Below are 27120 nucleotides of genomic sequence, written 5' to 3'. Positions count from 1 at the left end.
AACAGGCTGTGCTTTTGAGAAAGTAACTTGGTTGTAAGGATGGCATAACCTACGATTAAATTTCACTGATTTTACGTTTTTCTTTTATTATAAAAAAATTAAGTCATCCTATTCAAGACAGCTAAGTAGGATGTTCTGGTACATATGTCAAGGGCATTTTACTAATTTATAAAATAATGGTGCTATAGATTTGTGAGGCGATTTCAGTTGATGGGAAACAACCCTAATAATTTAAAAATAAGTTCGACCACAAAAGAAGACCTCCTTCGAATGACATTTGCCACAGTGCAGTAGCCGATCCATTCCCAAAAAAGGCAGATGGGGCCGAGGTATCTGAGGCCAGCATCTCGAGCTCCTCCAACCCGGGAAACGCGGATGTCGTTGCCCAAGTAATGAGAACGTCTACTGATTTGTTTGGCTTGGCTAGTGCAAAGCACTGTTGCCGATCGCCCCACCATTGTTTGACCAAGTGTTTGATAACTTCATGCCGGAACAGAACAGCCAGACAATCTGCTAACTGGTTTCTGCCGTCGGAGAAAACTTCTCGCCAGCCACGCAAAAGCTATCTTAGCTCTAAGTTTGAGAACTTTTTCGAGCGACTAGCCAAGAACGAGCGGAAAAGTCAACAAACGCTCGCAGATGAGAGAAAAATCGCGATCGTTTCGGGGCTCTCTAGTTAGCGGCAGCAGCCCGCGTTTTCAGTCGCTTTGTGAAACCCGCCGCAGTCACATCGAAATCGCGCGCAAGTCGTATTCGAATCGCCTTTGAAACGCACGCACTGGCAAATATCAAATACTAATTAGGTGCGAGTGCGAATCAAATTGATTTCCCCCGACTGCCCATTGCTGTTCGCCAGCAAATCAAAAAAAAATAAATAAAAGTAGAAAGTGTAAGTGATTTTGACTGGGTGCCAAGAGACTGACATTATCAGCGGAGAAATGCAGGCAGTTGGCAGCCGATTGGGCGGAAAGAAAAAAATGCAAAACGATGGGGAGATCAATCGATCGCCGTCGCATGCAAATCGAGTGATAAACGATCGCCTCGAAATTGAAATAACAGGCGAGCAGCTGGCCCCCGGAGGTGGATATGCATATATGTGTGATCGGGCAGAGAAGTGTTTCTCGAGGGGATGAGGAGCAGGAGGGTGGCGGGAGGAGGGAGGAGTAGGTAGCCCCAGTAGCCAGATACAGAGACCTATCTAATGTATAGCCAGTTCCCCGACTTGAGGCGCGCTTGCTCGTCTGCCTTGCGGTTTGTCGACTGTGTGTGCTTATTTATACAAAATATATTCAATTTCATTTAGCTGTCGCTGCTGGCTGTCCAGCTATAGCACTTTCAATATTCAAATGATCGGCGAACCCCAGACTGATACTTTTCTGAGCTCCCGCAAATGCTGGGGTAAAGTTGAAAGAAAAAAAAACGGCAGCATATCGAAAAAATTAAAAAACAATAATGCAACTGTTTGTTTGCATTTGTGATCGCTGACCCAATTGGCTGAGAAAATATGGCAGAATGAAAACAAAGTCAGTCTATATAGAGGCGACTATATAGGCGATGCACTGGGTGATGTCAGAACTGCCAGCTGACATTGAAAGTCTGCGATCGCGATCGCAATCGGCGACAACCAGCAAGCCTTCTTCTGCCTTTTGGGAGATCCCAAGTTGAACAGGTTAACAGACGGGGTTAGGGATAAGTAGGCCATCGGAATCGGGAAACTCAGGTGAGCGGGGGCGTATACGTAATATACATGTGTGTGTCTGGCATACGTTTCAATTGAGCCACATTTTGGCTATTCCCCTCAGTTGCAAACCATAAAAATCACATTCGAAGCCAAATGAAAGAGTCGAGTGATGAATTTCAAGTGGCCACTCCTCTGGGGAAGTAATTAATATGGGAAATCAACGGGTTCTATAAGACGATCCCGCTTCAAAATCTCCCCATTTGGCAAAGTTCAGTGACGCGCAACCATTGAAAATTGAACAATGTGAAGGTTACTCAATTTACAAGGCAAAAGATAACGACAGAGCATATAGGAGACAGCCAAAAACAAAAAAAACAAGGCAAACGAAAATATATTCTGATTCTGACAGAATAAACGAAGGCGTTCGCACACCAACGCCAAACGAAATGGCACCAGTGGCGCCGAAGTCTTGGCCAACAGGTGCTGAAAACCAGAAGGTAGAATCCCACTTGTTGACCCCAGATGCCACTGCTCGGAGAAGATTGTGAGAGCGGTTCCAAAAGTTCCACTGCTTTGTTGATTTTGTAGATTTCTAGATCTCCCCGTTCAAATGCTCGCGACCTTGCGAGCTATTAATAAGTGTTTCGTGTTTTTCGTTTTCTATTTGCCCGCCTTATAAATGAATCATTTTGATGGGCTATCTCTTTATGACTTAACTTTCGCTCAAGATCCTCGAGAATTAAGTTTTTGAACGCTGTCAATGTCGCCGCCCTCTGACATTGAAAATTATGGAATAAAAATGTTGACAGAATGTGAGGCTAAATCAAAAAGTATCTTGTGGATGCGCACATTTGTATCTTGCTTATAAAAAGACGCCGCTGACACTAGTAATTACACAATCTCAATCGGTAAATGAAAACTTCAAAGGCTGCAATTGAGTTTGCAGCTGCAACGGTTTTAATTGATTTATATGGCAAGTCGAGTGATTGAAAGCAGCCGAGAAAAAAGGCAATTTGACAAAAAATCAAAGACAAAAGTCAAGTGGGAGCTGCAATACCAGAAATTGGATAAATAAATAAAATAAAAAAAACCAAAAATGCCCCGTGCTTTCAACTTGTCAAATTTGGTAGAACGATTTCTACCGGTTTATAAAATGGGCTTCAAACAAAAAACCTGACTCGGCCACTCAAGCGGGCTCCCACTTTCTGTCGAAGATTGTGGATTGAGCAATTTCCAGCCACATCGCAGATACTATAGAATGCTTTTGTCTTTTCGATATCTTTTGTGCCTGGCGCAAAAAGTAGCGCAGAAAAATGTCAAACTTAATTACGCGTTGAAGCGCAAACTAATTGTTGAGTGGTTTTAGCTTTTAGCGGGGTTCAGCGGGTAGCAGGGTCACAAAAGTTCAACAAAAGTAGCGATAAAGTCCACAACAGCCAAAGTCGAGAATAATTGGCTTTGGCTCCGCCTGAGGCCCCAAAAACAATATCATAGTTGTCAGATACAATAGCTGGACACGTGCTCATTGCACACGAAAATTACAATTGCGGGCCGGATTAAACCAATTTTCCACGAGCATATAGCCAATAGCAATTGACATGATTTATATGGACAATATTTTCACTTCGCTGGCCTAGGCAAATGGGTCAGCCATTATTATTATGATAAACGTTTATTTGTTTTATAGAAATTTTAATAATATTGTAGTTCAAAGTATACAACGATTATCATATAATATGAAGGGGACTTTTATCACTGTTTACCTTGTTTCCAGACACTCTTATAACATACCAGTTAAATTCTTATTCTTGGTGTAAAATAATTTCTTAAATTTTAATTTGCTCATTGCTAGTCAGTATCTGGATCCCCTTTCCTTTTAAAGTAAACAATAAATATTCATGTATTCCACGAATTACCTTGCCACAAAACTGCAGGTTTTTGGAAAGTGCTTTGCCAGTTCATCTGCATTTGTTGGTTGACAGGGTTTACCTTTCACATTCGGCAGCATCTGACACACTCTTACACCCACTCCATCTCCATCACACCAAGAAACTCAAAAGAAACTCCATCAACCCACAGAGTGCAATGACAACTGCGTCCAGTTGCACTTGTCAAGACTCCAGCACTTTCCCAGTCTCCAAGCCTACGTCAAGTGGAGGCACAAATTCCTCGGAAAGAGTCGCCCACGCCTTGACTTGAACTTGACTCCGAGAGCTATGGATCACGCCCGTTTAGTAATTCCACTATGTGTGAGCCGAGCGGAAGTCAACGTCAGCATTAGATGAGTTCATGCGAATATTAACGCCATTAAGCGTATGAGTGGGTAGGTCGTTGATATATCGAATTCCCATCCGCCATTCCCCTGATATTACGCAGTCTTCTCTGACCCTAATAATTTGTAGAGATCTCGAGTGTCTCTACTTTGTTCACCTAACCAGGTCAAAAGATATCTAAACCATAGCTGCCGAAAGTAACCCAAGATGGCTAAGTTATAGAAACCAGACAAATGCTTCTACTGGGGTCTGTGGCCAATTGAAGTAGCGTTTATAAACGGACGCAAACGTGGGATCGCATGAGTAAGACCCGTGCGAAACGCGTGAAATACGGCATGTTAATGCGCCATATGTCCGGTTTATCAGCCCCGCCAGCTTGTGACGAAACTATACAAAATTTTTAAATGCCTTACAAAGAAGAACAGAATGTGATGTGATCTTTGGCACGCTCCCCTTTCCCCGACGCCCCTGCCCCGATAATTGCGCAATTTGTATAGCACTTCTGTTGGCCAGATTCTTCGCATCTTTTTCCGTGAGGTGTGAAGCTCAGCGGAAATGAGTTTTACATACAAATAGTATTTGTATGTCTGTATCTGCTGGCCGAACTATAGCTGTGTGCCAAAAGGCATTTCCCAGGCAGCCCGCTTAGTCTGGCCTTTCTTACTGGTAATGACTCAAAGCGATTCCATGTAAGACAAGACATTTTGGCGTGTGATTATCTCATCAAGACCGCCGCGAGCCACATGTACACATGAGATATATCTCGTGGATGCAAACCAGCTGCAGCGGCATTTGCAAGTGCCGACATGCGCCACATCAATCCGCAGCCGGGACCCAAGCACGTTAAGCGTTTGATTAATTTAATGACAATGCCCGGTGGCGCTATTTCGCTATTTGGATGGGTGCAACCCATAGATAGTTTGCAAGATCCGCCGATCGTGTGCGCATGCGCATGCGCGGATGATTTCAACTTTCCCAAACCGGCCATCTACTGCCATTTCCAGCTCACATCCCTGCAGATAGAGTACGATTTATTACTCATTCGATTTTAAAGCATTGCTAAATATAATTCTTACGTTCACTCGAGTATTTCACGTTTTCTGCCCATTGTTTTCTTCGTTCCTTCTATTTTTAAAGCGGTTTTATTCTATAAACATTTTCGTTCGTCTGCTTGACGTCACAACTGGTCAAACTTTTGGATCTTAACGTTCGGTTTCATTGTCTATACTTTTGCAATCGCCATGGCGGTCAATGTGGGCAAGTTTAAGTTCCATAAATATGTCCGATCCGTTGGGAAACAAAACATGGGGGAAAATGAAAACAAATCGTAATTCATTATTGTTCAAATGAAGAATTACACATCGTTGGGGTTGTGATAAACATTTTGTCACAACCAAAAAATTTAGGAAATTTTCATACTCACTCACTAAAAAATAAGTAACTTTAGATTTTTAGAAAATTTAAAGTTTAAAAATCTGATTTTCAATGAAACAGGGAGGGCAAAAACAGTGGTATTTGATTTTAATATTACATACTTAACATATTTTCAAAACATTTCGAATTCATCGTTCTATTTTTACTTTATTTCCAGTTGGTAACCCCAATATATCCCTGCCAAAATGCCGAAACCCCTATTAAACTCCTGCTGCCTGTGTCAATCGACTCGGAATGGCTCCGTTATATCGGGCATCCTGGCAATTATCCTGTCGATCATTACCATCGTGGTGATCTTTACGACACGAGTCCACTTTAAAACGATAATCTTCGATTTTATCCCCAATGATATAGTTAAGATAATCCTCGTTATTAATTTGTGTATGACGATTTTAATATCACTACTTATGATTGCGGGTGCTCTAAAGGTATGTCGTGGCTCAAAAACATTTAAAGTTAGACAATTATTTTAATTGGTCGTTCGCAGCGGAACCACTATCTAATGGTTCCCTGGGTGGTCCTTGGCATTATGATTGCCATCGGTCTGCTGATCTCCGTCATCTACACGGGCGTCGTTTTCTTCATTGATGGCTATGTGCTGACGGGAGTCCTCTGGCTGATCTTCGGCCTAATTTTCTGCGGTAAGTGCACTTTTCCATGGGACGTGGAAATGGGGGGCTAAGCGATTTTTCCATGTGCGGTTTTTAGCACCGGATGGCGGTTATTGCGAGCCGTTTTTAATTTATAGACCCATTTATCATGCGATGATTGCCCGTGCGCTGAAAGCAGAAGTGCCGGCGCCCCGGGATAGGAGTTTTCAGGGGGGATTGCCGTGTGGGTGGTGCACGCAAATAAGGCGCGAAGTGGCCATTTGTACAACTGCCAACTTTTTGTAATTATACTTAAATTTAATGAGATGGTGGCCCATAAACCAAGCGACTATTGTCATAAAAATGACAAAAAATAATTTAAAATGCATAACAACTGAACTCTAACAGTAAGATTTTCTTTACAGTTTTTTAAACGAAATGTTCATTTAAGAATAAGTAAATCTAGTTGCAAACAATGCCCAGAAATTATGTTAAAATTTAGTGTAGAAAACGATGGACATTGCAAGTAAATTACATGATTGTAAGATAAGAAATCATAGCACACTTTTGAGCACTGATCCCAAAACCTTTACTTTTTTTTTTTTTAAGAAGTAGTAGGGACAAATCTGGTGAGTTTCAGCTTATTCACCATTCGGTTCGCCGCGACTTCTATTTGAATTCGTCGCGGTTGAATTCGCCAGTAGCTACGGAAATCGAGTGAGTTCGAGGTCTCTTCTCTCTCTCTCTCTTCGCTCTTTACACAGAAAGAAGAGTAGGGATCAATTTGAAAATTATAATTTAACATATTATTTTGACCCTGATCCAAGAATTTAGATTTGATTAGATTTAAATTTTAAAGCTATACCTAATATAATAAAATTTTTTAAATATTTTTCAGCAATTATGACCTACTGCTGGTGCGTGGTCTATAGTGAATATGCCAACTTATCAGAGGAGAACGAGCGCGGCCGCTACAATAAACAGCCGTACCGCCGTTAAGGATATCCAGGATCACTATCTAAATTCATTAAAATTTGCATTCTAGAAGCAGACTCTCACTCCCACACATCTTCATCCTAGCTTCTTATGTTCGTTTTTAGTAATTATGTCTAACTAATAATTGTAATTTAGTCGAGGCGAGCCAGCCCTTCGCTCACATCGAATTTACGCGGCCCGCGGCAGTAAGTGCAATGGAATTATGTATTTAACATTTAAATAAAACTTTAATCCAGATATTTTGTGAATTTCTGTTGTAATTTGTACGTAATACTTGTAATTGTGAATGAGGAGATCAAGAACCGAAAAAGATAAACACGTGGAAAATAAAAACAAACTGTTTATTTATCAACCGTTTGAGAGCACGAGGTCTTGTGTGTTTGTTGTTTTTTATTTCAAAATATATTGTTTTCTTTAGGTATATATAGTTATATTCAATTCTCTCAAAGTCTATCAAAATTGTAAATTAACTAAAAATATGGATGTGTAGGGGGGCGTTTCATGTGGTTGTTGCTTTAGCTAAGTGGGCGTGTTCCATGTAACTACACAAGTAACTAGATTTAGCTCTACAGCTCGCTGTGCGAGTACTTGGGCTTCAGCTCTTCGATGCGCTTGATGAAGTCGCCCTTCTCCAGACAACCGTCACAGCTCTCGTCCCAATCGTTGAGGATTTTCTTCAGGTCGCGCACCTTCAGCTTCTTCAGGTCCACGCTCTTCAGATCGATTTGTTTCTCTGCAAAGAACACACTCGATTAGAAAGGTTTTCAAGGGCAAAAGGGTTGTGACAGGGTTATACTATTGAACTACATTTCTTATCAATGAAAAATTTAATTGTTTGTTAAGAAATTTATCTATGCAAAATTATTCAGCTTAGCTCACAATGTTTTAATTAGTTCTAGCACAAACAATTCATTCAAAGTTTTACCCATCCAGCATTTCGCTTTGAGATTATGACTTTACAAACAGATGTTTTTAAAAGTTCAAGTAGTATTCAATTTACATAGTTGAAAGAATAGGTTGACAGATGTTCTAAGCTTTAAGTAGCATATTGCCACCCTTTGGGGACGCATTGTACAATCAAACGTGACTAATTAATGTAATTTTCCTGGATTGTAGTGTTTTTATGTATAGATACACTAAGAATTAAGGATATATTCTGTTTCTGTAGTTCTATACTATATTTCCCCTCTCTTCACTAAGGATAGAATATTTACCATATCGAAGATCGCAGATTTGTGCGTCCTTCTTCTTCAGCTTCTCGCAGATCTTCTCAGCGGGCATGGACCAACTGAGGGGTTTGCTCAGCTCGTTGAGGATGCCCGTGGCGGATTCTTCTAGACCTCCGAGGTAGTAGCACTACGTGGAATAACGCATACGTGTATCATTTTTCCGCATGAGAGGAAGAAGAGGGGCGGCACTTGTTTGCCGGTTACTCACGAATCTGTGCTCCTTGTTCTTCTGCGCCTTGCAGAACTTCTTGAACTCTGTCTCGATCTGTTTGAAGTCCTTCTTGGTGGCATCGTTCAGGGAGTCTGCGAACCGCCGCACCGTCTTCACACAAACTGCCAAAACCAAAGAGGAGAGCCCGGTGAAAATCTGCTCCAGAACATCTTAACCACTTACGTGGCCAATCACCTACCTTCGCAGTCCTCTTCTTTCAGGGCCAACGCCGTGGTGGCCAGCGCCGCCAGGAAGCCTATCACTACTACCATGTACCACGTCTTCATTTTGTTATATTTTTGCTGTGCTGGAGCGGACTTTTAATTGACTAAACTGAGTTACTCCGCTGCGATTTTGATTTTGTTTAGGATGTGAAAAATGTATCAAAATACCAATATCGATATATTTTGAATAAAAATAAATATCAAATATCGGATATTTTTTACCGAATATATCGCTAGTATCGCTATTTTAAGAAAGTATTTTTTTAAATCCAATTGGAACCCTAGGCGTATCCGCAATTGTTGCAATTGTTGCGCCGCTGTCACCAAACGTAAGTGTTAGCAAACGTAAGAGCCACGTAAAGGGTCGGTAGAGGAACGTAAGTGTCAGGTGTTGGGGATGTGAAAAATGTATAAAAATATCAATATATCGATATTTCTGAATATAATTAAATAGTTATATCGTTATATTTTTCACATGATTTATCGGCAAGCTATCGATAAAAGTACTTATTTATCGGCGGGGCAGAACCACGTTTTCAAATTTAAAGACCTGACATGGTCCCACTGCGTCGGGCGGGAAATGCTCTCTCTACTCTCTTCTCTGCTCTCTTTTTTTCGGGTCCGATTGAAACTAATTTTCTAACAGGTGTGGGGGATCACTCTTTGGGGTATTTTGGCTCTCGGGTTCCCCAAAAGTATTCCTCCTCAGTTTTTAATAACGCGCGAAAGTGAACGGAACAGAGCAGCGCGTTTTATCATTTTAATAAAGCTGAACAAATATGCACTCAAACGAACCTTACCCGTGACGTCGTGGGCTTCAATCCTCCTCGAGTTCCCTTAAAATAGCCGCGTCTTCGTGAAACCCCTAACAGTATTGACCAAGTCGGCCAAGTGCTAACTACCCAGCCGGCTATTAGAGTTATTGTAACCGTTGGCAACTGCCACAGCAAAGTTATTTACCCTTTACCGGATATAATTTGCAATTACATACCCGCCTAAAAATAAATCCGAAACAAAAGTGTAATATTTAAAAACAAGATGCCCGACGTAAAGTTTTTTTCCATTTTGCCCACCAATGCCAATGCATCGGATCGAGTCACTAGGATGTCCATTAGCGCCAACCTTCTCCAGGATGCCCAGCAGTAAGTTCTGCCCACCAAACATATTGGGATTCTTAAAATTTTAAGAAAATCGATTACCCACTTCCTGTTGAAATTGGTTCTTTGCGTGCAGAAAATCAAATGCCCTAAAATTGTTGTTCGTACGTGACCCGGTTATATGAAATTCTCACAAACTTGAAAACGATTTATAGCGTACACATGAAACGTATAAATGGGCTATGAAATTTAAATAATATATGCCATAGCGTATAGTTCTCGAGTTCTGTTTTTGGGAATTCCAAAGGCATCTTATTAATTTATGAGGTGACGATGGGAGACAATAAAGCAATCTTTGCCACTTATCAGTCGTCTGGTTTTACTGTATCAATTCAACCATCCATGACATCACCGGTCAGAAATATTAAATCAGACACGCGCTCTGAAGATGCCGGCTACGAAGAAAACAACAAAAGCCGTAACAAATGGTAGTGATGAAGGCGGGAAAAAGAATAAGATGGTGGGAAGATTGTTAATCAGCTTATGAATAGTTAAATGATCTCAATAAATCAAAATATTCATCGTTACATCACTCTGGAATCCGGTTTCTTAACTGAAGAACTGTATAAATTTCATAACTGGACACCTTGTATTTCTTATCTTCAGATCGATAAGGCACTTGCTACTTGAATACTTGTAGTTCTTGATCTGAGATAGCGGTTATATTTAAGGGGAATTTCTAAAGCCTCTGTGACTAAGGTTCCTTCAACAATGAAAAATATAATGGGACGTACGTCAGAAATTCCAATTCCATTCCTTAAATGCGCTGCACGTTTTCGCACCTACTCACTATAAATAGCTACATATACATATGTATGTATATGTCTGGGAGCTCCGGTCCCCAAAAAAACTTGCTTAACAGCCATGTGCCATTCAAACAGTTACGATGACTAAGCGTTTGAAATGGGGGGTCAAACATTCAAGAAGCGACGTCACTAGCACAAATGTGAAGTTTGAAGGAGGGGTTTTTAGATTTTTAAAAATTATTTATTAATGTGAGTCTCAATCGTTAAACGTGTTGACAAAACAAATTAGCTTCTTGTTATGAACTGATAAATGAGTACAACAAGTAACTTAGGTCAAGAAATAGTAGAACTGTGAATAAATATTCTTAAGGAAAAGGGCAAATACGTCATTAGCACCTATGTAATGTAATTATTTTCCTATTCTCCACAGATACTCGGTGAACTTTGTCAACAGTACGGACTGCACGGACAATATCTCATATCACTTCAAGGTGATCATCCCCACGCAGACGATCATCGAGAACTACAAGCGGAACGGCGAGTGGAGCAGTCTACAAAAGGATACTGAACTGAACATCTTCGACGGTACAGGCGCTAGCGATAAGAACTCCCATTTGACACAGAGCTTTGCCCGCATGATAAGCGAGATTGACGAGGCCTTGACTTTGACTTCATCCACAGAATCCTCGTTTTGCCTTGAGTTCGTCTTCGACTACGCAAACTCCATGATGCATGTGTACCAGGGCAGGGATTCGGGCCACAATTTCATAACCAAGTATGAGACCCTCTTCTCCCTCTCCGACATCCAGGCAGTGCAGGTGTGGGGCGATGTGCAGAAGGTCAACCAATTTGCCCTGAGCTACAACTGATAGGGAGGGAACCCCCAAGATCCCCCAGGTAGCTGGTCAAATTCTCCTATTTAATGCATTCTACAATCGCTTAGGCTGAAGTTCGGTGGCGGGGCACCTTTAGTCCTAACATTGCACGCCCTTAAAAACCCCTCACCTGTAGTTCTAATTGAAGTAGTTTGTTGGATTTCGCACCCCATTCGCATTATTTTGCAGTAGTATCCATATGCTTTACCCCATTCTTCGTTTATTGATATTCGTTATAATAAGATTATTATTCTGGCTTTTCATAGCTTTATCTTGATTCTGTTCCAAAATGATCCTGTTCAAGCAGTATTAACACATTATTTATTTTACCAGGCAAACATTGTACCATAAATTTTACTGATTCCTTAATTAGTTGCCTGATTTAATTATTTACAGCTCCAAGAAACTTCTCTAAATTGTATCTGTATCTAAATTGTATTCTTGCCTAAACTAGTTAGCTTATTTATTTACAACTCCAATAATGCTCAAAATTTTAGTTGTCACGTTCTCGTAGTTCCTAAGCACTTTTTTCCTCTCTCTTATCAGCCCTGTTATCTTACCTGGGGTTTTTTTAAGGAACTCTGTCGTTGCTTATTGCGATTTATCGCAATTGTTGTTTATTACACCGTTTTCTTGTTGACAGCAATCGTTAATTGTTAGGCCAAAGAATTGGTTATATATGTACGTTGAATATCTGTGCTTGCTGAAGTCTTCCATTTAGATTTTGAACGTTATTGTAAGCTTTCCATGTAATACCCACCCATATCACTCCAAGTATTAAACATCTCCTTAATTAAATGCGTAAACACAAAAATTCACTGGAATTGGTTTTCTTCAATGCTTATAAATTTTTATTCGGAGAAGCAATGGGAAACGTGCTTGCATTTGTTTTTCATTCGTTCGCATGGTAGACTTAGATTTACGAGCATTTTTCGGAAATCTTTCAGAAATCTGGCCGACATTGGAATAACCGTCTGATATTCATACTTTCAGCGGGGAGAGCCTTACCAAATATAATCACGTAAACATTGGGGCCTGCCCGCCTGCCATCTGCTTTATAGCGCCACAAAATCGAAGGCTCCAATGCAATACCAAACGAAATACACATAACACTTTTTGCCATAAATTACACATTATATTTATTTTTGCAATGGAATCATTTCTTTTCACCCAAAAAAGGTATTTTACCATCAATTGTTTTCAGCTTGTACATACATAGATACACAGATATTTACAATGCCTTACAATAGGAAACTTTACACAAACACTCTCTTTTGGTGTTTATCCTAATATAACTGCTGCGAATTACTGAATAAAAACAGAATAACACAGACTAAAATAAATTAAGGAAATAAAAGAAACGTGAAAACACGCTTCAAATGTTTTATAAATAATATTGCACAAAGAAAAAGTAAGAGGTAAAGTAAACTAAACGAAAATTAAAAGCATTAAGGAACTGGCGACCATGAGGTGGAACAGATCGCGGACTAGGACACGAGGTAAAATTGAGTACTTCTCGAGCTTTCAGAATAATTACTTGGCGGCTGGTGTGCTGGAATTCTGGTACTGGGAGAAGCCCAGCTGTACGTAATTGGCCAGAGATGCAGGCATATTGGAGTCGGGTGCTTGGGTGATCGTTATGGTGTTTCCGGCCAGGTCCTGGGTGGTTACCACATGCATGATCTGCGCCGGCTGCGTTTGTGTTTGCGTTTGCTGCTGAGCAGTGCGTTGTTGCTTGATTTCGTAAACCTTGGGGGAAAGAAAGGAAAAGGTGGATTAGTTGTTAGCAACCTAAGCCGCACTAACTACTCACCTTACTGGGAACCTGACCATTGCTACGGACCTGGGCAGGTGCAGAAGTGGCCGCAGGAGGAGCAGTGGCAGCCGGAGCCGCACCCTCCGGTCTAGTTTTCTTGTGCATTTCCCGATGCTTTTCGTAGTGCAGCTTGGTGGCGAAATTCTTATTGCAAACATCGCAACAGTAAAGCGTTTCGTTGGCCGGCTGCGTGTGAATCCTGTGGAGAGATAAATGGCTCGGTATTAAGAAATGAAGGATATGTAACACAGTAAGCGAAGTACTTACCGTTTGTGCTTGTTGAGGTTGTCCTTTCGCGAGAAGGGCTTCTTGCAGACCTCGCAGGTGTACATCTTTTGGCCCGAGTGGGAGATCAAGTGGCGAGAAAGGTGCTCCTTGCGGCTGAAGGTCTTGTCGCAGCCCTCCTCCGAGCACTTGAAGGGTCGCAAGCCCGCGTGCAGCTTCACGTGCTGGGTGAGATGCTCTTTCTTCTTGAACTCACGTTTGCAGGTGGGACAAGTAAGGGATGAGGGTGGCAAAAACGCATCGTTAGCAGAGCCCCCCTCCCCCTCCTGATTTGGCGAAGGCAGAATCTGTTGGGGTGACCGCGCTGGTTTCGCTTTCTGCCCCGGCGATTCCTGATTTTCGGGTGGCTTGCGCACGACCTTCTTGTGCTGCGACGCCAATGGAGGCGGCTGGGCTTGGTTTAGTGCGGGAACGGGCAAAGGAATGGGCTGGGAAGCAGGAGAAACGGCTGCCGCAGGAGACTTCATTTGCGGCTTAGGCGCTGTTTGCATTGAGATTCGACTGATGGTGATATTCTGCTTGTTTAGCATGGGCAACTTGGCGGGAGTGGGTGCTGGAGCCGGTGATGGCACAGAAACGGGCTGCTTGGTTACCTTAGTGATGGTTGTGTTCGAGGAGAGTCGCTGCATGGCAGCCTGATTGGCCGAGGTCGTTGTCTGAGAGGGTACAGCGGCTGCTGCGGGCTGCTGTTGCTTTGCCTGCGGTTGCTGCTTTGCCTGGACCATCAGGCGCTTAAATTCGTTGGTGGCTGGAGTAATGCTTCCTCCTGAGGGAGAGACCACTGGAGGTTTGCTCTTCGGCGATGGCATTTGTCTTTGCTTTGGCGGGGGAGTCTTAAAAGCAGGCGCCTCTTTGGTGCTCGTGGGAGTGGTCGGAGTCGTTGGGATATTGGTCACGTTCCTTATCACCAACTGCGGATTGGTGGTGCTGGTCTGTGGAGATCTTATGATTTGCTGAGAGGTCACTTGTGCCGTGTTAGGCAGTTGTGTAAGCGGTTGTTGTTGTTGGACAGGCTGAGGCTGCGGCGCCAGAAACTGGGTTTGCGCCACAGCCGTGCCCTGGAAATTGCTTCCCGGATTTCCCAGAGTCTGCGGTGTCAACTGCAGCGTGGCCGGAATGGAGGTGGGTGTCAGCTGCATAATCGGCTGGCCGTCGGCAGTGGCCAGCTGAGGCTGTAGCTTCATCTGTACTTGGTAGGTGGTTGGCAGCACTAAGTTTTTAGTGTCTATATGCGCCACGATCTGCTGGTCGGAGTTCTCGTCCCGAATGGTGATGGGTAGAAAACATTTGTTTGGTGAGAGCATATTGGGAGCTGATTGCGGAGCCGCCAGACTAGAGAGTAGAGCAGCGGCATTAAACTGCGTCTGGGACGACGCTGTCGTCGCATTCGTCACTCCACCTCCACCGGGCATCAACTGCAGCTGGATCTGCGGCTGACCTCCCGTAAACTGCGGCAGAGAGGTGGTGAATTGTGGCGCCGATTGGGAAGAGAGCACAAAGTTCAACTTCGGCTTTTTACTGTCGCCAGGATTGCCGACATCCTCCTGGGTGGCGGTGAACTGAGTGGTGACCTGCAGCTGGTTTGTGAGTTGCTGTAGCTGCTGCTGCAGTTGCAGCTGCTGTATCTGTTGCCAGAGGGGTTGCAGTTGATCTCCCAGTTGCGGCTGTAGCTGCAACTGGGGAGTGTTTACTGTAGTCGTCACTGTCTGCGGTTGGAGAGGAGGAGGCTGCTGGGGTTTGGCAGGTGTAATGGCCTCCTTCTTCCCCAGCGGCGTTATCTTGATGTCCGGCTTAAGGCGGATGAACTCCTCCAAAGCACTAAGAGGAAAGAAAAGAGGAACAGTTTAGAATGAAGTCTTAAGATCGGGAATCTCCCACTCACGTCTGCCTCTCGGTTTTGACTTGCGCTTCCGGCAAAGGTTGCTGCTGCTGTACCCCGTTGTCCACCGTGATGGTGTACTGCTGCTGGGGCTGCATTCCCACCGCCTGGATGATGCTGCTCAGGAGATTTCCAGACTGCTGAGCTCCGGCGGAAGCTGCTGAAGTCGTCTGCGTCACGCTTAGGCTCTTGCCGGACTCGTCGACCGCGTCCCGGATGTACAGCTTTTCGCTACTCGGCGCCGGGCGGATGTTGAGGCAGTTGCTCAGCATCGTCTGCGAGTTGCGGCAAGTGGCGCGCAGTCCGTGGATCTGCTCCACCTGCTGCACACACTGGGCGCACACCACCTTGGGCAAGCGATCCTTCTCATCGATCTGCAAGGAAAGAGGGTATATTAGCTAATGGAAATATGCATTTTTGCTAAGGAACTCGACCTGTAGCGAGAGGCACTCAAGAATCTTGTTGCTCAGGTTCTTGGCGCGTCCCTCGGGCGAGTAGATGTTCGTCTTGTGGTCGCTGCTGTCCGTGCAGATGCGGCACAAATCGTAGAAGTTGATGCAGCGGACGTTGCTTCCGGCCGCAGCCATTTTCCCGACGGCTCAGTGGTTGGCGAAATGCTATTTACGTTTGGTTTATTGCACATGCAAATATTTGTTGTTTTTTTCTTCGACTGTCTGAACGACGCTCACTGCTAGAGGTGGCACTGCAACTGCATCCCAGCTCGGGGTGAATGGCGATAGCGCAGCCAACTACTGGGTGTTCGATAATAAGAAAACTTTCACGATACCAAACAAATGTGTTTAATTATTAAATAATTACTTACCTTACCATATATTTAATAATATAAAGACTATTTTTCAAGCACTTTAAAACATATATTTAGAATTTGAAGGTGACGAAATAAATAAAAATACACATAACTGTTTGAAAACTTAATATCAAAAATTTCGGGTCGCTTTATTTCTGAAATTTTTGGTTGAATTTGCAACAATTCAGCTATTTTATAAGGATACCCAGATTATATTGAATGCATATATGCGATTATCTTATCATAACTGTTTGTAAACTTAATAATAAACATTTCGGGTCGCTGTATTGTTGCTGAAATTGTTGGTTGAATTTTCAACAATTCAGCTATTTTATAAGGATACCCAGATTATATTGAATGCATATATGCGATGGCTGACGCACAGCCTTCCATAATAGGTTTGAAAATGAAAGAAGAAACATGGTGGGATTACTCCAAGAAAGACACCTATTATTCTTTTGTCTTAAATTTTGTAAGCCTTTCATGTGATTACCAAAGTAACTTATTACCAGGTAAGTGGTGATAGACCACCTCTAGCGTCGTTTCACCACTATGTCTATCGATAACTACCCTGTCCAAAGGATTTTCTTAACTCCCTCCAACGGTCATACTGCGTCGGCCATTTGTATTTGCGTGACAGGAAAAAGTTCTGTGAAAATCGAACAAGAATTTCAGCAAGCAAGTCAACCACATCGTCTGATTTAAACTGGAAAAAATGGGATCACGCAACGAGTGCCGCATTTATGTGGGTAACCTGCCGCCGGACATCCGCACCAAGGACATCCAGGATCTGTTCCACAAGTTCGGCAAAGTTACATTTGTCGACCTGAAGAATCGGCGTGGTCCGCCATTTGCTTTTGTTGAGTTCGAAGATGCGCGGTGAGTAAGGCGAATACACACTGGCCAGTTGGCTGGAGGCGACACCCAACTAATTTGCGTTCATCTTTCCCAATTCCCCCTTGACCTCGGAACATTTTTACCGACTCCTCCTCGTCCGCGATTGGCGCCAAAAACAGCGATGCCGATGATGCGGTTAAGGCGCGCGATGGCTACGACTACGATGGGTACCGCCTACGCGTGGAATTCCCACGGGGCGGTGGTCCGGGCAGCTATCGCGGCGGGAACCGCAACGACCGCAGTCGGGACGGCGGCGGACGCATGGGCGGCCGCGGACCGCCTGCCAAGCGCTCACAGTATCGCGTCATGGTCACCGGACTGCCCGCCTCAGGATCGTGGCAGGATCTCAAGGACCACATGCGCGAGGCCGGCGACGTCTGTTTCGCAGACACCTACAAGGACGGGTCCGGCGTGGTGGAGTTCCTGCGTCACGAGGACATGAAGTACGCCATCAAAAAGCTGGACGACTCTCGCTTCCGTTCGCATGAGGTATGTAAATTCTGGATTTACCATTTTGTAACATTCAAATGTATTCGTCTGTCAAGGTAGATAGGCAATTTACCTATGCATTTATATTGACAGCATACATTATTCAGCAGTTTGAATAATTTAATAGGGCGTTTGTTCCCTAATTTGTTATTCACCCTGAAACTCGGATCACTGTCAATATATTTGATGAAACAAAGTAACGAAGTTATTCATCATCATTAGTCATTCCTTCTGTTATACTAAAGCTAAACTCAGATTAATTGTTAGAAAAATTCGTAGACTTGAGTGACACTTAAACAATTTCACAATCATTTTTACCTTTTCAGGGCGAGGTTGCCTACATTCGCGTACGCGAGGATAGCGGTGATAACGATCGCAGTGGTGGTGGCGGAGGCGGTAGTGGAGGAGGTGGTGGTGGCGGCGGCGGTGGTGGAGGAGGAGGCCGGGACTACCGCGACAGGTTAGTTAAATATCACTACAGTTTATTCTCAAGTATTTATTTTTGTATCCCTCCTTACAGATCTCGCTCGCGTTCTTTCTCGTCACGACCTCGTCGTCGTGGCACACCAACCTACTCCCCAGTGCGACGTCAATCTTATTCCAGGTCTCGCTCTCGCTCTAACTATTAAACACTACCAAGCATTATCCATTAATATATAATATTTCTACGAGCAGGAAACATTAGGAAAAGCAAGCTAAATTAAGAAAGCCCATTGAATATTTGTTCAAGACCGACCCCCACATATACCACTTTGTAAATTGACTATTCAAGCCATCTGCGAACCAATCAAGTTTGATCATTCAAATTCCGAACTCTCATCGAAGCCAACATACAAACATATTTCAAAAACCACTTGCTTTTCCAACTGTATCACACGTTCTAAGAAGCAGAGATGTTCTCTTAAATTATAATCCACCGGAAATAATTTGACAAAAACTGTTCAAAAATGGCACTGGTAAACCAGGGAATTCTCTTTGGCTACAACCCGTCGGCATTCCTTGATTTGCTTTTGTCTTATTTTGAGCCTTTGCCTCTGCACACTAAAATTATATTATAAACTGAACTTTGGCTGCATATTCACCAAGCGTAATTTATTAGAATCTACCTTAACGAAAACAAGAAACATCGATACAGAATAAATATGTCTATAATGAGAGAAAGAAACAGAAACCAAAACACAACGCAATGTCAACCACATTGAAAAACAAACTATTAATACTTTAATTTTTATTTTCTTCTCTTCCCCATTTTGCGCGTTTATGTTTGGAGAGTGATGAGGATGTGGAGGATGAGGATTAATGGAGGAGGAGGAGGATATTTTGATGTTGATTTTGGCGTGGATTGGATAAATTTGGATTAAAATTAGAGGAGGCAGGACATGTCTATAGATCTTATAAACATAGTATGTTTATCAGATGGTTATCAGGAATGGATTTGGATTTAGGATTGTTCTGAGCCCTTCGCTAGGACAACGTGGGATGCAGTGTCCCACGGCTAACTCGCACCTCGGAGGAGGAGACAGGAATTTCGCATTGTTGAAGGATTTGTGTGTGAGCTTTGGTCGTGTTCAGGTTAACGGATGTGTGGAGGAGGAGGAGGATTTCAATGACACGGTAACGGTGAGGAACACCTGAGTTGCCCTTGGACAGGACGAGAGCGAACAGTTTCGGACTCGGACGCATCTCTTCGAGCCTCGCCCCTTCTTCGGCATCCTCCTAACGGTCGGGAATAGGATTCGCTTGGACAGAGTCACACACGTTGTTGTCGCCTTCTTCGGATCGCACCCCCAAACACTAGCTCACCCAGGGAACCGCGTATTTCGAGGCCTTCGCGCCCCTGTCGTTATCATTTCACGGATTTGCTGTGCATCATCCAACGTTGACTTGAGCCCAACGCTGGATAGTGGATAGTGGTCCTTGCTCTGGTCCGCTCCGATTCGTTCCTGTCTCCCTCAGTCTCGCCTCTCAGTGGTATGTTCGATTGCCACATCTATTTTATCTTTAACATTTAATTTGCGTTTATTAGTTTTTAATTTACATACAATACTTTTACCCAACTCTTTCGTCTCCATTGGTGTTGTAGCCTCCGAAATGTGGCGATTGTCGCGAGTGCGTTTTTGTTTTCCATGTTTTGACTAGAAGGGCGAAAATTCATGAGCCCCGACTATAGCCCACACCCACTGCATTTGCATGAACTTTCTTTTACCCAATATACAATGTAATAATACCCACAATAGACAATTTTAGACATGAGAGCCGATGTCTGTGTTCTCCTTGCTTATCGATCAACCTGCAGGCCATAGTCTTAACATATTTTTGAAATATAATCCACCTTTACAATAAATATTCATATAAACTGAACAAATCTGTGTTTTCAATTTTGTATATTTTTGTATAGTGTTAGGGGGAAAAGTTCTATCATAGAACATTTTAAAGGGCTTTTTCAAAGCGGGAATTTTACTTTTTAATGTGTAAACTAATAAGAACTGCTCATTTCACAATCAATTCAGTGATTGACGGCACTTTGTTATGGTTTCTCGTTCATATAACTGAAAGGAGTTAGGAAAACCGACTTGATTCACAAGTTTATCGGGTCTTTAAATTTTTCGGATAAATAGGAAATTTGGAAAAACGGAAATCCTTGGAAATCTCTTTATTAATGTAATCACAACCAAGAACAAAGGATATTTCCTATTAAAGACTGATATTTCATATGATATAAGAATGTTTTTGTATTTTACTAAGTAGTATAGAATAATAGATAGTTTTCAAATAACCTGATCACCTAACATAATTTCAAAAAGCCCGCTCATTTATTTTTAACAGAGCCCTGTTATCAGCCAAATGTTACCTCAACTCTTATACGAAATCCCATAAAGCCTGTCAGCAGAAAGGCTATTCGGCCATTTTGCGCAACGGTCACACCAGAAGCGAACTATAAAAGGAACACCCGCATTTTGTTGTTGGGTTTTTCAAAAAAAATCGCCAGCTGTTCGGACGCGCGTGGGAATCTGGTCAATGTTTGTTTTCATCTCGAACGGAGCGGAATGGTCGCGGAGGTAAATCTCTTTCGTATCTGCGTATTTCGGAAGGCATCGTTGTGATATAAAAGTATAAGTGAAATTCTGACACCCCCATAATAAATACCCACGCTACATGGGCAGAAGTGCGCCAAAAGTTCGGAAAACCCTATAAAGAGATCGACTTGCAAATCGAATTGGATGCCCACGTAAATAATAAATAATTCGGAAAGTGCATGTGACAAACTGTTGAACATACATAGTTCGTCGTGGGCAGTTCGTTGGAGGAGATACCCGAGGTTCGTGGGATCCAATAGAGTGTTTTACCGGTCCGACGGGCCCTTAGTTCATTAACTGCGTTGCGTTGGAGTCGCCGGCTTATCGCCGCCTTTTTTCGATTCCAATTTTATTGAACTTCCACCGGATCGGTCGAACCTATCTGCGGTTAGTCAGTACGACGGGGAAGCTTTTAATCGATCGCGATTGTACAACCAATTACCGGGTTTATCATCTAATTCGAAGCCACTTGGCACGACGCAAACTATAAATAGAAGGTGAAGTGTCCAAATTATAAGACAGCACTCGAGTAAACTCAATCGCCAGCGTGAATTGTTGGGTGTTAAAGTTTAAATTACTTTTGTGAAAAAAAAAACACACAGCTCTACATAGCTTGAGGTAAGAATTGCATTTTATGGATGTTTTGCATGCCCGCGAAATTGCTGTGATCGTTAAAATTGGCAACTTAAAACGCAAGATCAGCCGATTTCCTCTAGGAGTCATTGTTCTCGTTGGCAACTTGAAAGGTTTTTTATTGATCATAACTCGAAATTAGTTTTACGGTCCAAACGAATCATAAGTATTGCTGTTTATGATCCTCATTAGGCATTCCATCCTGTTGAATCGTTGTTTTACGGGTTCATCATCACTTCCGCATCAATCCTTAGTGAAAGTAAGGTTCGATTTCGATCGTTTGACACTGGTAATGTGACCCAGTTAGGAGCAACACTTGGCTAGGGCGCTTCTTCGGTAATTCGATCTGTCAACCCAAAGGTGTTGCCCTTGTGGCAACTACCTAACTGCTTGCAACACAACCTACCTAGGGTCTTCAAGGTCTCCTCCCGGGCGGTTTCCTGTTCGTCTAAGTGTACAGTGAGGAAAAACACTACTATGGAATCTAAAACAGTTTCTTATGAAGAATTTTTGGTAGTTTTTCTATTTTTCTGTTTAACAATTTTAGAAGAAGTTATCCGAATTTCAAAAAAAAGTTATTTCTGATTTAGTAATCATGTTGTTTTGTTACTGATTTTCGAAATACCATAATCTAGTGTGGAACAGAAATTTCCGACGGTTTTGGGAATGTTTGGATTTCAAACTTCGGAGTAAATTTGATCTGATATTATAAATAATTTGTTCAAAGCCTAGTATCTGGTTCGTTTTAATAAGTATACTGTATTTTGAAATTTTTTTTTGTGACATGTAGGTTTGAAGAGAGGTTGGTAGAGATTTCTGTAACACCTCTAAATATAAACTAAGCCATAATTTTTAGCAGTGCATATCCAAGCAAGCAGGTCGTTTGAGACCCTGCCGCCTGGGCGTCTCAAATCGGAGACCTGTCCATGTGACCGACGGACTCTGCTCTTTGTCCCGCTCCGGCGTGTTAATCTTTTGTTGTGATGCGATGCTTATCACACCTACCGCCGCCTTGCGACAGGTGCAGCCTGAAGTTTCCGCTGCAGCCGTAAAAAAAGGCAAACGGCAACTGGCAACTGGCAGCCGTGGAAATGGGAAACCCTTGCCGCTCGCCCATTCAAGAGCCGCAGTTCGTTTGCTCGAATGATTGACGGGCGGCAACTGTGACCCCTTAACCCCTTGTCCGCACTCAATGGGCCGCATCGCGTAAGCAATTTATGTTAATTGTTGTTTGCCTGCTGTGCCCTTCTATTCAGGCTGGGTACATTCACTAAATGCTGGTGAAAATTTACTGCGTAAAAACAACCCTTTCCTATTGACTCAGTGACTTCCAATTGTGGGAAATTACTGATGAATCTTACTTACCCAGTAACCCAGTGAACTGGACTCTCAGTGCCAAATGCTGTTTTCTAAAACTGATAGTTCTAAGTAAAAGATGGGTTTGCTTACTTTAAGATGAGATAAGATGAGTTGTGAGATTAACAATGATTAGATAACTTTTGCGTAAATGGGAGAGCCATAGATCTCTTAAATGTTCGGTAATATCTAAGTTAGGGCCTTATGACACTGCCTTCTTTTTTGATCAACTGACTTTATTTCTTTTGAAAAGTCATGGCAATCTAAAGATGAGGTAGTATATGAATTCATAATACCTTGTTGAGCTGTAGAGCCTTTTTTCTCCAACTTTTTAATATAAAACCATGCAGTCCAAAATCAAGCAAGTGTCATAAGGCCTTTAGTGATTCCTTAAAAATACTTTAATGCTTACTCAGGGTGTTTCCACTTCGTATAGCTTCTACCATTTTCCGCAGGCAGTCAGGCCAACTATTTAATTAGACACTTTTTACTTTCCCAGCATAAGACATACACTTTTATCCGCGGCGGCAACAAGTTGAAGACGCGAGCCTGGTCCGTCCGTCTAATTGTTTTGACTGTGGCAATTTCTCCTGGCCTTTTTGGAGTCGGACGGACGGCGGAGTTGGTGGAGTGTGGTGGCCAGGCGGAAACTGGTTTGCCCGCTCCACGCAATCCCAGAGCTTTAATTCGGTCAATTCAGCGGGATCAGGCTCATGATGATGACGACGATGACTAACGCCAATGCTGGCCCCCAGGCATCGACCAGGGCAACGAGAACGGTCCAATTTGGCCTTTTACCGCAATCAGGTTTCGGTTTTAGTTTCGGCCTTTTCCAGCTCGATACGATACGTCGACAGGCGGTTGAATGGATGAATGAATGGGCCGGCTGAATGAGCGATTGGGGCCCGAGTTATTCAGCTGGCCGGCAATCCATCATGCTGTCCTCGGAACTGGTTGACCAACACCACTTAATGAGTGGACAAGGCGTCTCGGACATTTCCCATTTGCATCTACGTCCCAGCTCCCCCGATTCCCCGATTCCCGATCTCGATGAGGAGTCATTAGCCGCAAACTATGCCTATATGGTATGATACCAGGCCAGACATGGCTCGCATAAAATACAGCCATAAAATCGACCGGGAGGCGGGTTCCATGGGGCACGCGTTTCGGGGCGCCGTTTAATTGCGGTGCGCGATTTGTACGCGACTTTAAACGCCTCAATTTGCATTTTCATTTCCCCAGTCGCTCTGTGAATGGAAACTGAAACGCCCAATGGAGTAGCTGGTTATGCATGTCACTCTATAAGTGTAAATTAACACATGTACTCGGGCATCAATTTAAATTATTCTTTGTCCCTCTTGAAAAGTGATAAGGACAGCGGGTGGCGAACTCGTACTATCTGGGGTTAATTGGGAAATGAATGAATTTTTATTGAAATGTTTAAGAAACTATTACTGATAGGACGTTGCCACTCTGACAGGGCATGCAATTTAATAGAATTTTCCGTTAGACGTAAAGAATTTTGTTACATAAAAGAGAAACCCTAAAGAACTATAGATAGATCTATAAAAAGTTTATCTATGTATCTCTAAAAAACACAATTCGGAAATATTTAAACATAAAATTGAAAGAAATACTGAAATAATTAGTAATGATAAAAATAAAATCGTATTTTCTTGGAACCTTTAATAAAAATACCTAAGCTGAAAGACTGCATAGCACGATGGTGTTTATTTTTAGCTTGGCTCTTCTAGAGCTTGTCTTTTCACTATGAACTTATCGTACCCATCGTTTTGCAGTCCTATTTTACGACTTGGCTTGCTTACTTGGCCGCTTGTCTGGCCGCAAGGCGCGTTTTAAAACGCCAGTGAAAAACCAGCAAATCGCGTCAAACATTACATTACCCTGAGCCGAGGGGGTTGGCCCTGGTAATTGTAAGCGGCTATTAAAATAATTTAACGCGCCTCCGTTCGCAGCGGAGCTAATAAAGCTAAGGGCAGCGAGGACGGGCAGAAATCCCAGCCAGGATTAACATAATTTTTGCTAATATTGTGAGCAAGGCTTGCAGCACATAATGCGCTTAGAAATATGGCATGAATAAAGACTGCATTAACCTGAAAAGGTGGCCAGGAGCAGCAGCTGCAGGAAGGATTGTGGCAACGGATTGCGGCAGTGGCAGTGGAGTGCTGCACGCAGGCTGAACTTAAACTGAAAACTTAAGGGTGACGAGCAGAGGAGGAGAGCAGGGGGTGGAAAAAAAAGGGGCATGATCCATGATGAGCTGTGCGGCGGCAGAAACGCGCCAAAAAGCAGCGACGTCGACTGCATTAAAGTGGAAAATCCTGTCTGACAACATTTAAACCAAAAAGAAATATATATGTAGGTACATATACAAACCTATAGTAAATATGTGCAAAATAAGACCTACAACAACAAACCACAAACAACACATAATAAGCGTGAAAAAAGGCAAAATGAGAGCAAACCTACCCAGACCCATTCCCAATCCCAATCCCAGACTTAGTTCCACTCCGTCCCAGGACAGGATAAAGTGGGCAATGAAAAGGGAGTGCGGCTAGAAGAAAAAACCACCAGCAAACAAAAGAAAGGAAACAAAACCAGAAAATTGCCTTCCTCTTCTAGACAAAATTCGGCTTACCCCATGAAAAATAAATATTTCGACCATTGATTGATATATTCTATCCATGATCGTTTTCAAGAAAAATATCAGCTTATTTAAACTGTACAAAATGTGTTTGTGTTTTGGCTATTTTTATTTACCACGAAAGTTTATAAATACTTATTTAAAGTCCATATGAAATTTTTGGTAATTTTAAATTTCCGGAAACAATTCAGACTTGTTTATCAATTATTACAAAAATGTTTTTAGTAGGAATACTGTAATTGCAGGATATCCAAAAATATTCGAAGCAAAAGGCTATTTAAACAAAAAATAAACAAAGTATATTTTGGTTTTTTTATTTTGTAGCGCAAATCCGAAAATACCTTTTTAAAGACCGTAATCAAATGTGTAGGTGATTTTAAATTTCCGGAATCCATTGTTTATAATTTTTAAACAATCTTTTTCTGCAATTTGTATGTGGTACTTTAGAATACAAATTAAATTTAGTTGGACAATTTTAAGAAATAATAAACAAAGTATAATTGTTTCCTAATTATTCTAAATAATGAAATGGCTCAAGTTTGAATAAAAAGATTTTTCAATGCACATAAAAACATCATGTGATTCGGTTTTTCCAACCATCCACTGAAAACATTTTCGATACCTGATCTTAAGGCTAACTCAGCACTAAAACCATTCCACTTTGCAAATATTCTGCGTTTTCTCTTTGCACCATATAACTAAACGAGCGGCACTAGGAATCGCATTCATAACATCAATAAAAGTTCGTGATTGTTTACGAGAAAAGCAAATTAATAATGGAAAATCACATGTGGTTTTTCACAAGCCAAACACGAACCGAAAAATTCTCCCATCCGTACGTAGCAAAAGCAATTAAAATCGGGCAAGAATATTAATTTTGTTTGGTTTTTTTTAAAATTATTCGTCTTGTGATTATCGGTTGCTTGAAAATTAAAGGAAAAAAGTGGAAAATTGACCGCCGATTGGGAGGTGTTGAAATACAATAAATCTTTGAGTGGCTGAAAGGTACTATCTCGTGCTAAATGATCTTTAAACTCCCGTGGCTGATGATTAATGAAGAATTGTGAACACATATATTAATGTTTATGAGTAATTTGGTAATATTTAACAGAGCTCTGTGATGTTTAATATTTCTCCATATTGCTGTCGAGTGCTAATTGAAAATATTTCCAAGAACTCCGAGTGTGTTTCGCTAAAGCCATTTGTATTGCTGTCAACATATGCGAGTGCGATTTATCAGGTAGTTTTGTGGGAAGACTTGGATGCGTTAAAACCTCTTCAAGTAATTTCTGGTGAACCAATTGTTCGATTTTAGGAACCACATTCATTGTGGCATTTCCTGTCCCCTCAGAGTCAAACCAAGTTCGTAGGACAAATTCTTACATTGACGAATTGACACAAATATATCATACACACTCTGAATACCCATTGTATCTTAAGAGTATTATAGCCCTCGTTTTGTCAAAGTCCGCGGCAGACATAAAACCAACTTGGCCCAAACATATTTAATGCCCTTTTCTCTGTCCCAAACCTGTATGAATTTTACCGGGAAATTAACGACAACTGACAGGCTCAGAACAAAGGACTCCAAAAAAAACTCAAACCATTCAGCTTCGACAATACGTATATCCATAAATAATCTCTCTGCCCGGAACGCTCAATCAATTGTTAAAATGCTGAATAATTGATTTGGTTACATTGCTCTGCGCGGCAATCAATTAACAGTCGCTTTAAGAATGCAATAGAAAATCATTACGGCAATAAAAATAAAATAGCAATGGCCATAATAATAATTCTTA

The 27120-nt window shown here is 42.2% G+C and overlaps 6 protein-coding genes across 9 annotated transcripts in view; 4 read left to right on the top strand and 2 right to left on the bottom strand.

Annotated features, from left to right (window-relative positions):
• Window positions 1-698: 698 nt before the first annotated feature.
• LOC108007380 (uncharacterized) lies at window positions 699-7342 on the top strand. 2 transcript variants are annotated; one of them, XM_065865756.2, is made up of 4 exons: window positions 699-889; window positions 5546-5816; window positions 5876-6029; window positions 6877-7342. In XM_065865756.2, exons 2-4 carry the CDS (start codon window positions 5574-5576, stop codon window positions 6975-6977), a joined length of 498 nt encoding a protein of 165 aa, XP_065721828.2. In that variant the 5' UTR covers window positions 699-889; window positions 5546-5573; the 3' UTR covers window positions 6978-7342. The 2 variants fall into 2 exon arrangements, with proteins under 2 accessions (XP_065721828.2, XP_036673755.3); XM_036817860.3 differs by having other exon boundaries at window positions 711-803.
• Manf (mesencephalic astrocyte-derived neurotrophic factor) lies at window positions 7302-8807 on the bottom strand. The gene is made up of 4 exons (XM_017071037.4): window positions 8614-8807; window positions 8412-8536; window positions 8189-8330; window positions 7302-7707 (listed from the first exon to the last, which is right to left on the bottom strand). Exons 1-4 carry the CDS (start codon window positions 8699-8701, stop codon window positions 7541-7543), a joined length of 522 nt encoding a protein of 173 aa, XP_016926526.1. The 5' UTR covers window positions 8702-8807; the 3' UTR covers window positions 7302-7540.
• Window positions 8808-9342: 535 nt separating this feature from the next.
• Window positions 9343-12789, top strand: LOC108007375 (uncharacterized). Of its 3 annotated transcripts, XM_017071032.4 has the most exons (4): window positions 9346-9780; window positions 10972-11126; window positions 11223-11438; window positions 12364-12789. In XM_017071032.4, exons 1-3 carry the CDS (start codon window positions 9677-9679, stop codon window positions 11408-11410), a joined length of 447 nt encoding a protein of 148 aa, XP_016926521.2. In that variant the 5' UTR covers window positions 9346-9676; the 3' UTR covers window positions 11411-11438; window positions 12364-12789. The 3 variants fall into 3 exon arrangements, with proteins under 3 accessions (XP_016926520.3, XP_016926519.3, XP_016926521.2); XM_017071031.4 differs by having other exon boundaries at window positions 9343-9780; window positions 10972-11438; window positions 12410-12789; XM_017071030.4 differs by having other exon boundaries at window positions 9343-9780; window positions 10972-11438.
• On the bottom strand, window positions 12530-16101 carry pad (poils au dos). Its single transcript, XM_036817861.3, has 5 exons — window positions 15831-16101; window positions 15400-15770; window positions 13500-15335; window positions 13230-13431; window positions 12530-13165 (listed from the first exon to the last, which is right to left on the bottom strand). The coding sequence occupies exons 1-5, from the start codon at window positions 15981-15983 to the stop codon at window positions 12950-12952; spliced, it is 2778 nt and encodes a 925-aa protein (XP_036673756.3). The 5' UTR covers window positions 15984-16101; the 3' UTR covers window positions 12530-12949.
• Window positions 16102-16805: 704 nt separating this feature from the next.
• On the top strand, window positions 16806-18800 carry SF2 (splicing factor 2). The gene is made up of 4 exons (XM_017071034.4): window positions 16806-17083; window positions 17221-17590; window positions 17917-18050; window positions 18111-18800. Exons 1-4 carry the CDS (start codon window positions 16920-16922, stop codon window positions 18217-18219), a joined length of 777 nt encoding a protein of 258 aa, XP_016926523.2. The 5' UTR covers window positions 16806-16919; the 3' UTR covers window positions 18220-18800.
• Window positions 18801-20561: 1761 nt separating this feature from the next.
• The window catches only part of Sulf1 (Extracellular sulfatase Sulf1), a 30526-nt gene continuing 23967 nt past the window's right edge, over window positions 20562-27120 (top strand). Inside the window, exon 1 of the mRNA XM_017071011.4 lies at window positions 20562-21285. The gene's annotated coding sequence lies outside the window, so the exon portion shown is untranslated. The remainder of the gene's footprint in view (window positions 21286-27120) is intronic.

The sequence above is a fragment of the Drosophila suzukii genome, chromosome 3, assembly GCF_043229965.1.
Source record: "Drosophila suzukii chromosome 3, CBGP_Dsuzu_IsoJpt1.0, whole genome shotgun sequence".
Classification (NCBI taxonomy): domain Eukaryota; kingdom Metazoa; phylum Arthropoda; class Insecta; order Diptera; family Drosophilidae; genus Drosophila; species Drosophila suzukii.
Note: the sequence above shows the minus strand (reverse complement) of the source record. Positions and strands in the feature narration are given on the sequence as shown.

What these genes read in the sequence shown, in the direction of transcription:
- Manf (XM_017071037.4), bottom strand. Translation starts at nt 8,701, where the DNA reads ATGAAGACGTGGTACATGGTAGTAGTGATAGGCTTCCTGGCGGCGCTG. An exon ending in GAAAGAAGAGGACTGCGAAG is followed by an intron (nt 8,537 to 8,613) that starts GTAGGTGATTGG and finishes TGGTTTTGGCAG; the next exon opens with TTTGTGTGAAGACGGTGCGG. An exon ending in AATCTGCGATCTTCGATATG is followed by an intron (nt 7,708 to 8,188) that starts GTAAATATTCTA and finishes TGTTCTTTGCAG; the next exon opens with AGAAACAAATCGATCTGAAG.
- LOC108007375 (XM_017071031.4), top strand. Translation starts at nt 9,677, where the DNA reads ATGCCCGACGTAAAGTTTTTTTCCATTTTGCCCACCAATGCCAATGCA. An exon ending in CTTCTCCAGGATGCCCAGCA is followed by an intron (nt 9,781 to 10,971) that starts GTAAGTTCTGCC and finishes TATTCTCCACAG; the next exon opens with ATACTCGGTGAACTTTGTCA.
- pad (XM_036817861.3), bottom strand. Translation starts at nt 15,983, where the DNA reads ATGGCTGCGGCCGGAAGCAACGTCCGCTGCATCAACTTCTACGATTTG. An exon ending in GTCAAAACCGAGAGGCAGAC is followed by an intron (nt 15,336 to 15,399) that starts GTGAGTGGGAGA and finishes CTTTCCTCTTAG; the next exon opens with TGCTTTGGAGGAGTTCATCC. An exon ending in ATGGTCAGGTTCCCAGTAAG is followed by an intron (nt 13,166 to 13,229) that starts GTGAGTAGTTAG and finishes CTTTCCCCCAAG; the next exon opens with GTTTACGAAATCAAGCAACA.
- SF2 (XM_017071034.4), top strand. Translation starts at nt 16,920, where the DNA reads ATGGGATCACGCAACGAGTGCCGCATTTATGTGGGTAACCTGCCGCCG. An exon ending in GTTGAGTTCGAAGATGCGCG is followed by an intron (nt 17,084 to 17,220) that starts GTGAGTAAGGCG and finishes CGCCAAAAACAG; the next exon opens with CGATGCCGATGATGCGGTTA. An exon ending in CTCGCTTCCGTTCGCATGAG is followed by an intron (nt 17,591 to 17,916) that starts GTATGTAAATTC and finishes TTACCTTTTCAG; the next exon opens with GGCGAGGTTGCCTACATTCG.
- LOC108007380 (XM_065865756.2), top strand. Translation starts at nt 5,574, where the DNA reads ATGCCGAAACCCCTATTAAACTCCTGCTGCCTGTGTCAATCGACTCGG. An exon ending in TGATTGCGGGTGCTCTAAAG is followed by an intron (nt 5,817 to 5,875) that starts GTATGTCGTGGC and finishes GGTCGTTCGCAG; the next exon opens with CGGAACCACTATCTAATGGT. An exon ending in CTTCGGCCTAATTTTCTGCG is followed by an intron (nt 6,030 to 6,876) that starts GTAAGTGCACTT and finishes AATATTTTTCAG; the next exon opens with CAATTATGACCTACTGCTGG.